The sequence below is a fragment of the Anopheles cruzii genome, chromosome 2, assembly GCF_943734635.1.
Source record: "Anopheles cruzii chromosome 2, idAnoCruzAS_RS32_06, whole genome shotgun sequence".
Taxonomy (NCBI): Eukaryota; Metazoa; Arthropoda; class Insecta; order Diptera; family Culicidae; genus Anopheles; species Anopheles cruzii.
In genome coordinates, this window is record NC_069144.1 from 50,480,528 (window position 1) to 50,496,660 (window position 16,133).

The 16,133-nt window shown below is 44.9% G+C and overlaps 1 protein-coding gene across 1 annotated transcript; it reads right to left on the reverse strand.

Moving 5' to 3' along the window:
- Window positions 1-250: 250 nt before the first annotated feature.
- On the reverse strand, window positions 251-13,982 carry LOC128268879 (cytotoxic granule associated RNA binding protein TIA1). The gene is made up of 8 exons (XM_053006168.1): window positions 13,721-13,982; window positions 12,295-12,382; window positions 9,902-9,977; window positions 9,432-9,534; window positions 5,314-5,506; window positions 4,692-5,015; window positions 4,462-4,624; window positions 251-3,788 (listed from the first exon to the last, which is right to left on the reverse strand). The coding sequence occupies exons 1-8, from the start codon at window positions 13,980-13,982 to the stop codon at window positions 3,747-3,749; spliced, it is 1,251 nt and encodes a 416-aa protein (XP_052862128.1). The 3' UTR covers window positions 251-3,746.
- Between the last annotated feature and the right edge of the window lie 2,151 nt (window positions 13,983-16,133).

The following is a 16,133-nucleotide window of genomic DNA, read 5'->3' on the forward strand; positions in this document are numbered from 1 at the left end:
GTGTGCGTAAGTTTTTGTTTGTTAATTAATTTTTAGGTTCGATTTCTCTCTTGCTTGTTCTTGCTCTCTAAGTAGGTTTTATCCATTGTGGTTCACTTCGTTTTGGCTGAAGGTAGATTTCCAAACTATACGCAATATATATGTTTATCTAAAACTAAAACCATCCTCCAAAAAGGCTACACACAACTGAAATCCAATCAAATACGATCAATAGTTGTAAATAAAGTAACAAACACCTTTTGTCAGGGACTCGTGTATATATGTAAATATATTATTTCAATATACGAGATATGAGAATCTCCTCTAATGTGTCTTAGGGATCTTGTCCAATAGTAAGAAGACTTGTTTGCTTTGCATTACTATTTTCTGTTTTGCTCTGCCGCATTCGCTTCTGCGTTTCTGCACGCTGCACGCTGCACTAATGGTCACGTTTTTTTTTAATTGCTAGAGTGTAGAAATTGGTTTCACCATCGGCATACATTCAAACCAACGCAAAAATTTTCCCCCAAATCATACGTTAATCACACCAGTCATCCGTTGTTGGACAAAGCAACGCCTAAGAACGGAACAACGTTTACATGTAAAGCATAAATGGTTTGGTTTTCGAAACGAAATACATTAAAATGATGTGCGTCTACAATGTACAAACATTTACTTAGCATCTCCTTTTCCGTGCTCTCCTGTGATCGTTGTGTGTACCGCGTTGTATCCCTTCTTGTATCCGCCAAGAATCCGGCCCGTTAATCCTAGAAGAGCTCCTAAGCTTCCAAACGATTCGTTTCTTCTCCCTTCGTTCGTTCCAATGTTGTTTTATGATTAGGTTTTTACCATATTTTCTCCCTTCTTCCATGCACTGTTGCGCTGCCTGCTAATAATTGCTTCATGGTTTTAAGTTCCTTCTGCCTTCTGTTCTACAGCTGCATCGTCGGCAATTAGTTTGACTTCAATTTAATGCTTGAATGTTTTTTTTTGTTTCATTTGTTATTAATTTTATATAGCTTTTTACTTGTTTCCGGCTTTAAGGTTAGTCCCTCCGTAGTTTTAACATTATTCACTAACTTTTTTGTTGTTTATTTTAGTTCTGAGTAGCTAGTGTTTACTTCAATACGATTTATACTCGAGAAAATAGAACATTTCAAACGATCGCCCGGGTTTGCGTTAGTTTGTGAGAGGTTGTTTTTTCTTTTCATTTTAATGTCTGGCGAGGGTTTCCCCCCGGCCAGAATCATACTGCCGGCGGTTGATCTGTTTTCTATGCAATTCGGTAGCGGCCCACCCCGACCATCCGCCTTTTCTATTTGATTCAAATATTTGCTAGCTGGCTTATCCATCTATTTTCTACTTTTCACCGTCATTGTGCTAGAGAGCTCAAAGGTTGTTGTTTTTTTTTCAAGTAAACCGTTTCTTACTTTTGGTTGTTGCTGTTTTTGTTGCTGTTGTTGGTAAATTGTTCACAGTTAATTAAATATCTCCTATCTATTTTGTGTATATGTATAAGTGTATGTTTACTTCCAGGAGTCCCAAGCTGCTCCCATATATATAATATATTTTAATTTATATATATATATGTATATATATGTATTGTTTGCTTAAATCGTCAATATCATTTTATCATTCCATGGTTTTTTTTAATAAACTTCATCTGTACTCTGCTCATACTTTCTCCCTCTTTCACCGGTTGCCGCCGCTGCCTGTGGATTTCATTTTTTATGTTTACTTTTACTTTGTTGTGTTATAGTTTTCATCACAATGGTTTCTCAAATGAATATTTCCTTTTTTTCACTTCTTTATCTTCGTTTGTTCTATGCAATTTTGATTGTATTGACACTGTTGTTTTCTTCCATTATTTAAAAATATTTGGTCTAAACAAATTGTTTCCTTGTTCGTTCGTTTTCTCGTTCGTTTATAAAAAACATTGTATATTCGCAAAAACGGGTAAAATAATAAAAAATATATCATAGCAGTTTTGGAATTTTTAATACCGTTCCACATACTTTAATTTGTGTAGTTGTTTTGCTGTTGTTGGTTGTTGTAAACTGCCCATTCTAGTGTTGGAACGGGCGTCTACTACTTGGATTGAAAAGTGGTACACAGAACGGAGGTGTGAAAGGAAATACTGCACGTAAGTGCACATTTGACGGCGCACCCACCGTTGAGAGTGGTGACACTTTAAAACATATGGGTTAATCATACGTCCATCGCACCAGACCCCGTGCTCTCGACAAACACAAAACAACTTTGTGGCAATGACGGAATACAACCACGAACTGAAACCGCGGCCAACCACAAAAACGCTCATCAGTTTGGCAGGAGATAACTGCAGTGATATTTGGCAATGAAAATTGCAGAACAAAAGAAAGTGACAACCTAAGCACACGCATGGCGCACGTGCCATAAGCGTGCCGTTGTTAGGTGGAAAAGCAGCCTACGATTTGTAAGAAGGTGACTTTGCATTAAGTGTAAGGATGTGTACGTGTTGTGTTCATTGTTTTACGCGGTGCGCGGCGCTAGTAGTCACGCAGAACGCCCAAATCGCCGTTTTCACAAAACTTCTTCTCCGCATGTGTATCAATCTCCCGTAAACTTCAGTCTTGCATGTACTTTTCTGCTCTTTCTATTCAGCGTGTCATAATGAGATAGTCACAGAGTGTTCTCTTTCTTCTGGCAAAGAAACGAAGTAAAACCAAATAACCAACCTATCGAATGGCCGAACCTAAGCGAACTAACCAATTCGTTCGTGCGTTACACATTTCGTGTAATGTTTCATGTGTTTCTCGTTAAGTTAGTAGTTTTGTTGGACGAATCATTATTGTATTCACAAAGTTCTTTTCTCATCGGCCACGCCGCTCTCCATGTTCGGATGCTTTTGTTGTGTTGTCCCGTACCTCCTTGCAATGCTTTTTTTGCCAAATTTGCTGATCGAGTTTTACTGTCTTCGGACCCGTCACACGTTTGTGGACCACCAGAACAATTAATGTATCTTATATTGCTAAAGGAAGAGTTTTCGCGGTCCATGTTGACAACACGTCCCTCCTCTCTCTCTCTACAACGTCTGTCTGTTGGCTCTTAAAATCAGTATTGTGCCTCGATTTGTGCCTTTTCATCTTTTGCCTTATTTGTTTTCATATAATGATTACTATCTATCATGAAAAATACCAGAAGTAAAATTTAGTGTTCTCTATCTCGGGTCCTTTTGTTCATTTTGGAGCGTTGTGCTGAGCTTCACACACACACACATACATACACACACAACACAAGTGCCACAGTTATTGACGTTTAATTGGATTAGTGGTTTAGTGTCTCTTTCGAACAATGCTAGTCGAGCTCGAACATTGTTCGAATTCGGCTCACGATTCCTTCCTTACACCATTTCTCTTTTTACTTTTTTCTTTTGTTTCCTTTTTTTTGGTTTTTTTCTTTAGTGTTTTTGTATGTTTTTTTTTTTTCAAGTTTTCTTTTGCCCTTCCGCGAATATGTATGCCCATTTCGTGTGGATTTCAAATTCATTGTGGTAGTGCGCCACGCAACTGATTTGCACTTTTTTCGGGAACTAGTTTGTACCACCCACCAAACCAAGCATATGCTTTGTGCATGTAGTTTCTTGTACGATTCCCATGCTACTCCTAATTGTCCCCCTCGCTACCTGCGCCTCTGGTTATCGTGCGTTTGTTTAAAACTTTAAACGTTTCTTCTGCACTCTAATTACGCTGTGAAACACAGCCGCACAGTGATGGCCATCAGGGAAGCTACACTAGAAGACTAGGCGCTAACCATTCGTCTTCAGCTAACTGAAATGTAGGTAGGAGGAAAATAAAAGATTAAAACCCATCCTTTGTGCGGTTTGATTACGGATTTGATATGTACGGTCTTCTGGCACTCTATCATCAGCAGTCTAGCATTCTCTTCCTAAGGGGAGGCAACCGATAATGGAGAAATGTATACGTAAAATGAACAGATAAACTACGCAAGACAGGATTCTTTTCGGAGAAAGCAGAATGCGACAGCAACAACTAAAGTAAAGAGAAGCGGTTTTAAGCTACAGAAGCGACTTGCGACTCATTGGAACTACAACTTAACACTGTAATGTTGAGTTTATCAAAGTGGGAATAATGGTAACCCTAATATCATAACTGACTTAACATACGAAGCATTTGGATTGTGATCTGGCGGCAGTCGGGAATGATAGATCGAAACTAGAGGAAGAACTAAAATAAACTATACATAATCAGCAACATAATGGGGGTGGCAGTCTGCCCTCTGGACACAGCACACACGTTGGGCGAGCGCTGATATGCTGGCGACTTGTGCTCTGAAGAAGCTCTGAAGGACATGCATTTCGCGGGTTTAGATAGTTTTAGCGTAAGCTTCTGTGAGGTGCAACAAGCCAGGCTGCGGGAGTACGGTTTGCGGTTTTTAGTAAAGTGTACACCATTGGGTCATTGCTAGTGGTGTGTTCTATACCTGTGGCGGGCTCACCTGAAACTGCTGCATCGGGTAGGCGACTACACCGGCCGTCTGAGGCAGACCCCCGCCAACGCCTTGGGCCGTGATCTGCTGGGCGGCTGTCGGTAGCTGCGCCTGAGCCGGCACCGTTGGCCAGGCTCCAGGGATTTGCATGCCCATACTGAAAGAGCATCCACGTTCCGCGGTTGATTAGAGTTTTCGAGCTACAAATCGCATCAAACACTCACCCCATGTAGCCCTGCTGGTAGCCAGCGAACTGACCGTAGGTATAACCTTGCATGCCCTGCAGGAACTGGCCTTGTAGAGGAGTTGCGGCCGGAGCTGGCGTGGCTGGGTATGCCGGTGCAGGGGGATACCAATACCCGGCAACCTGTTGTCCGTAAGCAGTGTTGAACGGAAACCCGGTTTGGCTGAGGGCTTGGCTGGCCAGGGTTGGGGCATTGTTTGGATCGCCACTTTCCTTGCCCCACGAGCATTTCACCGTTTGCGAGTTGATCTCGGAGTTGTGCACTGCGACGATGGCATGCGTAGCCGCTTCCTTGGTAGAGAACCTGCAAAAGTTCGACGGTGTGTTCGTTGTCATAAGAAACTAGATTCTCAACTATTGGCTAAATATTCCCAGGACATTCGTTGACATAAGCCGTAGCTAAAAGATGGATTTAACGTGCTAAGTGCACCGATCCTTTAAAGCATATCACCTTCCACCTTAAAGCATATCTCCTTCCTTTAGAAATCAAGAACATCATTTTTGTTCATGATCGTGGTCAGTGTTCAATGTTCGTGGTTCTTGAAAAACTCCGTTCTGTTATGTTCAGCTGTTACTTGGTCCACCTTTAGCTTGGTTCTTACCTTACGAATGCGTAGCCTTTGTCCTTAAACACGCGTATCTCTTGTATGGTTCCGAACGGGGAGAACGTCTTCTGCAGTATGTCCTCGTTCAAACCACCAGCCAGTGTGCCACCGATACCGCCACAGTAGACGGTGCAATTCGTCGGGCTGCTCTGATTATACACTTCATCAAAAGTAAGCGGCTTGGCGTTGACTGAAAAATGGCGCACCGGATGCGGATGGGAAAAAACCAATGGGATAGGGACATTTTAGCGATTTGCTCGCAAGGCTCAGTGCGATGCATTCAATTCGAAAGGGAAGGTGGTGTTCGATTTTGTTGTTGGTTGCTATCTGGTGCGTGTTTACATTCTCGCACTCACATGGTTACTAAGAAGTGTATGATTGGTTACATTTCGATTGCAGTAACGGTTGGAAAGTATTGGAAAACAATCACACAGCATCCCTTGCCGCCAAATGCTAATGGTACGAAAATAATGGTATAATACAGACAACATGTAGCACTAAGATGCTCCACAAGAAACGAGAATAGAAAAACAAAATCAAATTGCGATAAAAAGTTAAGTTTGAACACAACACTTTGCGGTGCGAGTAGTTTTGTCAAAATGGGTTGGAATCGAGGAGAAACCATTTCCAATTATCCAAGCTGAAGTTAAGTTCATTACTATTTCAGTTCATTTGTTCATTTGAAACTACCAGTGCATATTAAATGCAAGGTATGCATGATCAGCAAATAACCCATATGAAATGGAAAGCAAAAACTTTCGAAATGACGAAAAATACTCAACAAATAAAGTCAATCTATACATCGCGGTGACATTTACAACGGACAATGCTACCCATACTACATGTTGAAGCTTAGGTGAAACCGAAAACAACATGTATTTTTGAAAAAAATTTAAACAAAAACCACATCGAAAGCCATACTACATATTTGCCCCGCGTGCCGCGCGCACGGCGTCGTATTATTTTGATCATAGCAATTGACGCAAGGAGTGATGTGTGCATGTGAGTTTTGATATGTAAATTGGTCAGAAATCAATCAGTAAGAGTAGATCGGACGATTATTTATATATATGTATATAAATATATATGCAGATATGTAATATAGGTATAAAACTATACATATGGAGTATTATAAAATTTCGAAGAAGTATAGTACTAATATATGATAAGCTTATATGTTAAGAAAGAAAATGGTAGAAAAATACTGTTAAAAACTAGGTCAGCTAAAACATCTCACCAATACATTCAGTACTTTATGTCAGATTTTTAATTGCATTTCTCATGTTAATCTCTTTTGGCCACTATCGCTGTACTTGTTTCGTTTTAAAGCGAGTTTGACAGTTTTTGTTCAATTCATTTTCCAAAAGCATCATAATCTAATTTATTGAACCATTACTGAGGTCGTGTCTTGTTTTGCCGAGATAGAAGATAGTGGTACAGGAGCGCTTTAGGCTAAATTGGTAAAGGTTATGACATCAAGCAATGCGCCACAATGCCGAACAATTGTTTTGTTACCGTGGAATGTAGAAGAAAATCGGGTCGTTTCCGTCCAGACATTCGGTGCCGCACCGTTACACACCAATGTAGGAGAGGGGTTGGCGATAAGCAACAAGCAAGGAGAACAGGCTTTTAGCACTCGCACCGAAACCCGAAATCCGAAATCCGGATGCGACGGAAGCACTATGAGAGGCGCACGCTGCTGATTACGGCAACCCGAACCAAGGACCCGAAAAAGCGCCACGTGTCACAGAGCGGTACTGCTGTGGCGCGCACAATAACACACAGAGAACGTACTCAGCAGCTAGTGGGGTAGGCTTCACACAGCTCTGGCAAACGGGCAGCGTTTACAATCAGCATTAGCAGTGACGGTAATCAAAGACGCAACAGAAGCGTTTGGTTCTTCCCAACCAAGCACACACACCCGAAGGAGAAACCGAATGCAGAGTGAACAACGAATGAGAAACAGATATTATGCATTAGCGTTTCGCGCTTCCGGTCAGTTGGGGTCGAGCCGATTCGAGCTCTGGGGTGTGAAGCACAATATATAGTGAAAATGCAGCTTTGTAAAACGCACGGACACACCACCTTGTAGACATTGTTGTTTGACTTGACTGGACACTGATCATGCATGCGAATCGGAATAACAATCTACAAAGTACGTAATGGTAAAAAATACAACACTCATATTATTTGTGGTATCGGTATTATTGAACTATTTAGAGTTATTGACGAGAAAAATAAGGAGGAATGTTTTACAGTATACATGGCTATACATCGCTCGGAATCAAACATATGTACAGTGGGCAAAACTGCCATGAGATTGTCCCCTTTGAAACTGTTGACACTGCAGTCTGCTATTGGTTTTTCGTGTCAGCGTGTGCGCGTGTGATTTTGGGTTGTGTCTGTGGGCATGAACCGCGCTGCGGTGTGTCTGAGGTATGAGGAGGCTTGGCTTGTGGTGTGTGGAATAGCGAGGAGTGAAAGAAAGATAGATAGAGATAGAGAGATAGAAGAAGAGAGTAGAGTGTAAAATTTAAGTTCTGATGGAAAATGATTAAATGCACAAAACTTTTGAACTGATCAAAACATAGAACGCAATTTGAGGGATCCCTCTAAATGAAGTCAACTTCATTCCGCCACACATCGCCACCGGAGAGCGTGCAGCACGGAAAGAAACATCGTCATTCACGTGAGAGAGTCGTTAAGGAACGCCGGACAAGGAAGCATAACCATAACTGAGGAACCGATCTCGCCGAAAAGCCCAGTAAGGAGGTAATAATGAATCATGATCTGCTAGGAGTAGAAACAAAGACAAAAACGGTCGAAAGGTTACTTTATAGCATTCAGAACCAAATCTCAAACCGATAAATGGACTAGAAATAGAAAAAAGAATGGACGAAAGGGAAGAATATGTGTGTTTCAGAGGTCAGAGTTTGTATAAGAAAAGATCGAGTTGTAAACTAATGTGGAAAAAGAGAGAGAGAGAGAGAGAGACAGACAGAGAGCGAGAGAGAGAGAGAGAGAGAGATGGGAGAAATAGTTGTAATTGTAATTGATTTTATGCGGTACATGCACCGTGAACTTACATAAAGCATATTCTGGCCGCACGCAGGTTAAGAAGGTCTACATTTTTTTTGTGAATGTTTGTGTTGGGTTCAATTTCAAGCTTAAAGCTCTACTGCAATAGGCGTGGGTTATACAGATAATTAAAGAATTAGTTTCTTCTTGAAGGACACTGGATAAAGGGGTTTCATCATAGTTATTATCATCATCATCATCATCCGCATCATTATCGTGTCAGCTAGTGTGTTGTGTTGGAGTGGATGGATGCTACCTCGGAGAGACTTGTGGGGCAGTTGTTGCTATGATCATGGCGCGGCTGTCGAAAAAGTCGCTGGCTGAACCGAGAGAGCCACACCGCCGCTAGCTGGATCTGGCGTCGTAAACATGAGGTTCTTTAAACACGGCTCGTGCAATAATTTGCCGAAACCGAAACCGAAAAAAAACATTCCTCAGGACCCAACACACAAGACCCGATCGAGAAAATCGTCGGTCAATTGCCTAACTATTACACATTGGTTAGTTTTCCTCGAAACAGTTTTTAAAACAGTAGGCCTTTTGTTCATTCATCATTCTTTCAAACGTTCCTAGACCGATTCACAATTGCTCCTTGGCTCCTGTTTGCCTTTTCTGTCTTTCTTCCTACCGTTCACACGTTGACGCGCGGTTTAATTTTATGTTGGCCTCAATTGCTAACCATTTTCTCGCTACATCCACGAACTGATCTCGCTGAGCGTTGCTAGGCTGCGCTACGACTAGTAGATAGTAGATTTTGGTTTGTTTAGCGTTTGAACAGTATTTTTGTTGGTGATTGTTTTGGTACCTGTTTTCGGCAATAGTGCACCACACAACAACTTGTGTGGCACCTGTGAGACTGTGTTCGTCTGCTTTGCCGCGCGATTTAGTGTGGTCGACAACAAAGTGGAAAATCAAGGAAAATCATAACTCCACAGAGGGTAGTAGTAGGGGGCTCTGCCGGGACCCGCCGGGATCTCTTACATACTAAAACGCAATGCTCAGAGTGGCCTCGAGTGAGGTGCTCGAGCGATACTTACTTTCGTTCTTGCTTGCCGGCGGTTTCCTAGTAGCCCAATTGGTTCGAATACTCCTCGAACCAAGCCATTGCCCATTCATGGCCGCAATTGCATTTTCCGCTTCCTAGAATTGTTAGTGGTAGTTTTGGTTTTTTTAAACTATTGTGTTCCATCGTGTTGGCCAGAGTTGCACGTGAGTTTTATAGTCAACAATGTCTACACCCCTGTCTTATCTTTTGGTTTTTTTTTACTCTATAATTCCGCACGCGAGAACGGATTTTTCTACTACACGGTTTCTCGGAAGCTAATTTCAAATTATTAGTAATGGTTGAACCGGACCGAACGCGGACTACCGGTACGCTGGGTGCTCTTTGCCTGGTAAAAACTGGCCTCTCAACTCCTGTCTGAAGAGCGTTCCCTATGGATTCTATTGTCTCTATTGGTTTTGTTGTTGTTGATGGTGGAATGGAAAAATGTGAAACATTACTTACCGTTTTTTTAACGAACGAAACAAATCCATATCCTTTCGATTTTAATGTTTGAGGATCCCTAACAACGCGACAATCGCTATAAAAAAGGGGGGTTAATTAGGCAAACAAATTAATACATTCCATCTCTCTAGCAGCTCGAGGCTCGTTTGAGTAAAACAAAATGTGATGTGGTACAACAGTTTTTATAGGTGGTATATTGACTCGAGTGGAAGAAATCACTTAGCATCAAGAAGGCGGCGCTATTTTCTCATCTTACTTTTCTAATACACATGATGGCAAACTTCCAAACATGTCATCACCCGTGGGGCGCGGCGTAAGGGATCGTATAGTAGTGCCAAGGAAATTAAGGGCCGCTGCGCTCAAATGCAGCATCATGTCGTCCTATAAGTTTTCGGCTATCGTTTTCCGTTTCGGTCTAGTTTTCCCTAGCATCTGCCAACAGTGGACCCACACATCGCCTGAGACATGCCTTCTTCTCTAGCCCATTCCGATTGTCCGAACCTACTGTCACTGTGCCACTACACGACACAAACTTTGAGTGTTCCAACCGCACACGGATTCGAGAGTCCCGAGCGAAAAAGGACCGAAAAAGGGCCGTAAAGTTCGGTAGTCAAACAGACAGAGTTTGAATACTGGGGACGACACACACCACGTTGGCGGAAGGAAGCCTGTGCCAAGTAGGTAGATGGAACCCCCAGAAGAATCACCGAACCGTTCGGTGTGTGTGCGTGTGTGTGTGTCTGAACTGAGACGACGTGCTGCTGCTGCTGTGTGAAAGTGGTTCTGCCAATTATGGCGGTTTGAAGATCGAGCTCAACAATTTGCGCAGCATACAACTATGCCACGAACAGGTGCAACATATCTCGTGTTTCAACAAACCAAGAACTATGGAGGGGGCGGTGGCCTGACTCTGGCTGTACAGCATTGTGGAACACGGGGACTATAGGCTAAGGAGGCTGCCTAGCTAGCTGCCTGGCTGGCTGACTGTTATATGTTGGGAAGGAAACCGGAACTGGCGACACACTAACATCTGCGCTGCACTAAGAAGGCGGAACGGCACGCAAAATGGTCTAATAACTTCAGAAACAGAAAACAGTACCAAAACGATAAAACTCACATTCAAACATATTTTACATCAAAAACAAAACAACTGAACAACATACACAGAGAGTTAGTAAGACTAGTAGTAGTAGTTATGGCAAATATATATGCTAGGGAACACACGTTCGAACGAAAATTCATCCGAAAGTTAATTAACTTTGTTCGATTTGTGTTTGGCTATAAAAACTGCACACCACACACACGCACACACACACTCACACACTTCTAGAAGCAGTGCCCTAAACATAGCGCCCACCCGCGGGGGCTGTCACGGGCAGCCCCGGCAGGGATATGCCTAGTGGTGCCCGTGGGGCGGGGGATGGGAGAATTCGAACAGAGCACGACGAGTTGGGGAGGGGGGATGAAGCTGATATATTATTAATGGTAGTATTTATAGAGTTCATGTGTTTGTTTAAAAGTATAAACAAACAAACAAGGATACAGTGAACGAAAACGCCTAATGCCTACTACGTACTGGTTTATATATGAGAGTATATTAGTATATGTTATACGAAGCTAGAACATGGACATAGTAGATGGAAGTAGTAGTAAAGAAACGAACGAAGGAGCAGATGATAAAAACACAACGTGTACAACAACACAGCAACCCTCCCGAGCCGGGAAGAGTGGCAGCCGTTGGGAGCGGGAGCGGGATTAGATAAAAGACTAATGAAGTTTAGAAGCGGAAAACAGTACACGGTACAATATTGGTAAGTAGTTATTATGTTAATGTAATATCCAAAGCGATACCAAAACTATAGGGATTCATGTACAGTTAATGGGAGAGGCGTTTCTATTGGTTTGTGCGAGTAAAATAAAAACACTGGCAACAATATCATCATCATCATCATCATCATTATCACCATCCGCCGCTAACTACACCCGGGCCATCCAAAAATCCTGCAACACACACACACGCGCGCACTCGTTGGCATCGTGTTTACACAAATCCGGGGCGCTTCTTGCAACACGCAAGGCTTAGTTCTTCCCGTTGTTTTCACACAAACGAATGGAAAGGTAACTCTTTACACACCCTCTCTCAACAGAGTCGAGTCGTGCGAGGAATCGACCCCGGAGAAGCCCCGGAACGCGAGCGCGGACGGAACGGAACGGAACGCAGCGGAAATGATACAAAACGGGAGGGAAGGAAGAATTAACGGACGCCTAGCCTAACATTCACACTAAAAATATTGTGGAGGTAAATAATGGGAGTGATTTTAATTGCTTGTACTCGCGCGGTCGGGTAAGAGGACCCATCAAAGGGCCGTATCTGGGGCACCCCATATACTTACGAGATGTCTCCGAACGGGGCGAAGGCTTCCTTCAGTGTTTGCGTTTCGATCTCCGGGCTCAGATCGCCGACGAATATGTGATAGTGCTCTGCAAACCATATCAGGGCAAGGAAAATAGAATTAATTAACCTAATGACACCGAGCATAGTACTCGTTCTCGTTCTTTTCTAGTTTTTTTATATTTTGTTTTCAATTGATATTCATCACACGTCGGAACCAGTTGTTGCGAAACATAGGCATTCTATATTTCTATGCGCGGTCCGTCCCCACGGCAAGCAAATGCCGTCACTCTTTGATGTTGCGCGCGTTATAAGCACTTTGTTTAATGAAAAGCCTCGAATACGAAAATAAATGTCGGTGCGCGGCTGGCGCAAATTCATCGATTTCAGCAGTAAAGAAAGGAAGAAAAATGTAGGTTTATGATGGAACACTATTTGGTCGGCTCCGAAAACAAAAGGTGTTCGATGTCTGAAGAATCTGAGCCATGATCAAAACACAACACATCGAGGTTGCTGCGATCAGTACCTGTTGCTGTCCACCAAGAATAATGGTTTTGTTCATCGTCTCCTGTATTAATTTTATCGGGCAAACTTGGCACACATCGCGCCATAGTTATTCACACTCTCTGCTGAGTGGAATTCCGCCCCCCCTCGGTAGGATTGGGCAGTGACCGCATTAACATAACCCGGCCAAAGGATCCATAGACACGAACCAGTGACATTGATTACCAGACCCCAGCACCACCCCGTTTGAAGAATGGCTCGCTCGACCGCACAGAACATTGCGGACAACACCTTTCGCCCTCTCGCTCTCTCTCTCACCATCGGACACGCACGGACAGGAAACGGTTGTGTACGAAGCGGGAAAAAAGAAAACCAGAACGCGGGAAAGCAGCAAAATGGAGGCAATAATAAAGTACTGCTGCTGCTGCTACTGCTAGCCCCCGAGGCCGTGCTGGATCGGAAAGGGGGTCGCCGCCACCGAGAGAAGGCTCTCTCCCGGCTGCCGGACACGCCAACCAGACGAGACTCGACGTGTACATAGACGGGGGGGGGTTTATCGGTTGTAAATACTGCAATGCGTATCCCACACCGGAACCCACCGGGAGGACACACACGACGCCCGGGAGCCGGAATAGGATCGTAAATAAAATGTAAGTTTATTTACTGAAACATTAAACTCCTGCGCTGTCCTCAGGAGGGGCGCCTATGCGCTTTGCAAACGGGGAACGGCGGGCACATTCCATTCCACACACGTTGCTCTACATACAGCCCCCCCCATCGAGAACACCTTGGGGACACCCCCGGGACAACGCGGCTTACACGCGAATCATGTCGGAATTTGCTAATGATGCTAAATGACAGCTTTCACACCGTTTCCCGAGCGGCGGTGAAAATTGATTACCATAGCAACAACGGTGGCTTACCTTGCTTGATAGCGGACAGTTGTTGAAGTTGCTGCTGGTGCTGTTGTTGCTGTTGCTGCTGCTGCTGTTGTTGCTGCTGCTGCTGCTGTTGCTGCTGCTGTTGCTGCAGCTGATGCTGGGGAGTCGTTTGGGCTTGCGTGTGTGCTGGGTGGATCGCCAGGAGCTTCGCCTCCGGCGGCTTCTGGTGCGGCCCGACGGCCAGCTGCGGCGCCCCGAGTGCCATCGTCGGGGCCGGCATCATCAGTGTCGACATGGCCAACATCGTGGTGGTGCCTGCAGGCTGTACGTATCGGTACCCCAGTACTGCAAACTTGCCGCAGATCGATTCGCTAAAATTCAAACGGACGTCGGCACCGGCTTCTTCTTCTTCTGCTACTCGTCGCTGGTTCGCAAATATGGCGGCGCCTGTTGTCTCACGGTGTCTGCGCTGCCTACTTCGCTTGACGCAGGTTCACTGAGTACTGAGTGGTGTAAAGTTGGGATACAAAAAACCGCTACGCCGGTCCTCTTCCACGACGCAAAAAACGGTGCTGGTCCTCTGGGTGATTCTGTTTCTGTTGTCTTCTGTGTTCCTTTCCTCCTTCAACGACACTTCACAGCGCGGCGGCACGAAACAATGGCTGGAAGATCGTCGACTGCGTTTCCGTCCGACCAACTTCCGGCTTCGATGATGTATACGGTTTGCGAATGTATATATATGTATACACACACGAAAGTATTGAGATATTGATACTTGGTTAATACGTATATGCCCGTTGTGTTGGTGTCTTTATATTAAATGTACGTGTGCGACTCGAGACGTGTTGTGTGTCTCGCAATGTTCAGTTCCTTTGCTCCCGGCGCGCGTTCGGGTTAGTGTCCGTTCGGTTTATTTTGATTTGCTATGCGCGAAGGACGTACGTTAGCGGAAGAGAGCTTATCGGGGCCACACATCGCCGTTCCTGGCGCTTGGCGTTGCGCTTTTCTTTGTTTGATTCCTCTCCTTAGCTTGTGATCGGTCCGCGCGATGGCCGCCGTTGGAAACAGGACGCACTAACACACACACACACACACGAAACTAAACCGGAAAACTCTCTAAGTGCACACACACAGGAATCGGCCGCGAATCCGCTTGAACTTTCCTCTGTGGTCACTGCGACGGCTGCGACGGTAGAACGAAAGAGAAGGTAAGCACAAGAAGCCCAAAAAGATAAACCAATAAATCGTCCGTTTCACGTAGTAGGCATTTGCGCGAAGGAGTGAGATAGAGTGAAACGGAGCAACAAGAGAGAGAGGGGGACAGATGGACCAGCATAATAGAAAAGGACGACAACAAAAATGGCACTACAGAGCGGAACGCGTAGCTGATATTGCAAAATACTGTCTCCTTCCCGCTCACACGCTGTATCCTTGTTTGAATCGCACACACACAGAGGCAGGGTGGTTGCGTGTGTTTGCCTCCAGGGGGAGCCGCGTTTTTGGCGAGCCTCCCATGATGTGTGTGGCCAGGTATCGCGTGATTGCCGCGGTGCCGCGTGGTGCCCGAGGGGTGGTGGACATAAAAGAATGTGGTGTGTGGTAGGCTGGTCAGTTATTATTCCCACCCGGACCCGGGTCGGAGAGATGGTGGTACACAGCATAGCATCAGCATAAATTAAAATTCGGAAGCAAAAAAAAACATTCACCGCCCCTCACTGCGCAACTGAGTGTCGTGGCCCCTCCTCTCCCTCGAACCGTCTTTGAAGGGGGGGGCAGAGAATCAATTTTTCAACCCGGAGGCACGGCACGGCACAATGCTCGAGAAAAGGTGCCCGCGACGCACAACACGAACTTTTGGGGCGCACGCACACACATACACGCACACAACAGTGCCGCATTTTCCTGCGGGTTTTTGGGGACCGCGACCCACACACACACACACTCGCGCAGAGTTTAATATTTGCGGTCCTCCGTTTTGCCAGCTTCTCAGCACCACCATCGGTGCCCATGCGATAAGCGGCGCCGCTCTTTGTCCTCTGGTGGCCACCCGCGGAACGGAAAACATTCGCACACACTCGGGGGGACCAAAATCGCTCCTTGTTTATGGGGAAACGCACGACGATCGCCTACGCAGAATGGTGTGCCTTTGTGTGTGTGTGTGTGGATACAGAAAAGTTCACCCATCCCGGTTCTGGTGCCAGGAACGCAGAAATAATCAGTCCTCGGAACGGAATTGGTCGCCCGGAAGCGGAATCATTTAGCTGATCTTGTTGTGTGTGGCGTGGAAACTTACACAGGAACTATACCATAATAGAGTAGCCAAAAGCACACACCAAGTGGGGAGGATTCCTAACTAAACCGTACTAACCGTAGGACGAGCTCTAACTGAGGCGCTCGTGGCGAGCTTGGGCAGACAAAAGGCACGAACTCTCTCGGGCGCGCGCGTGTTCGTGGG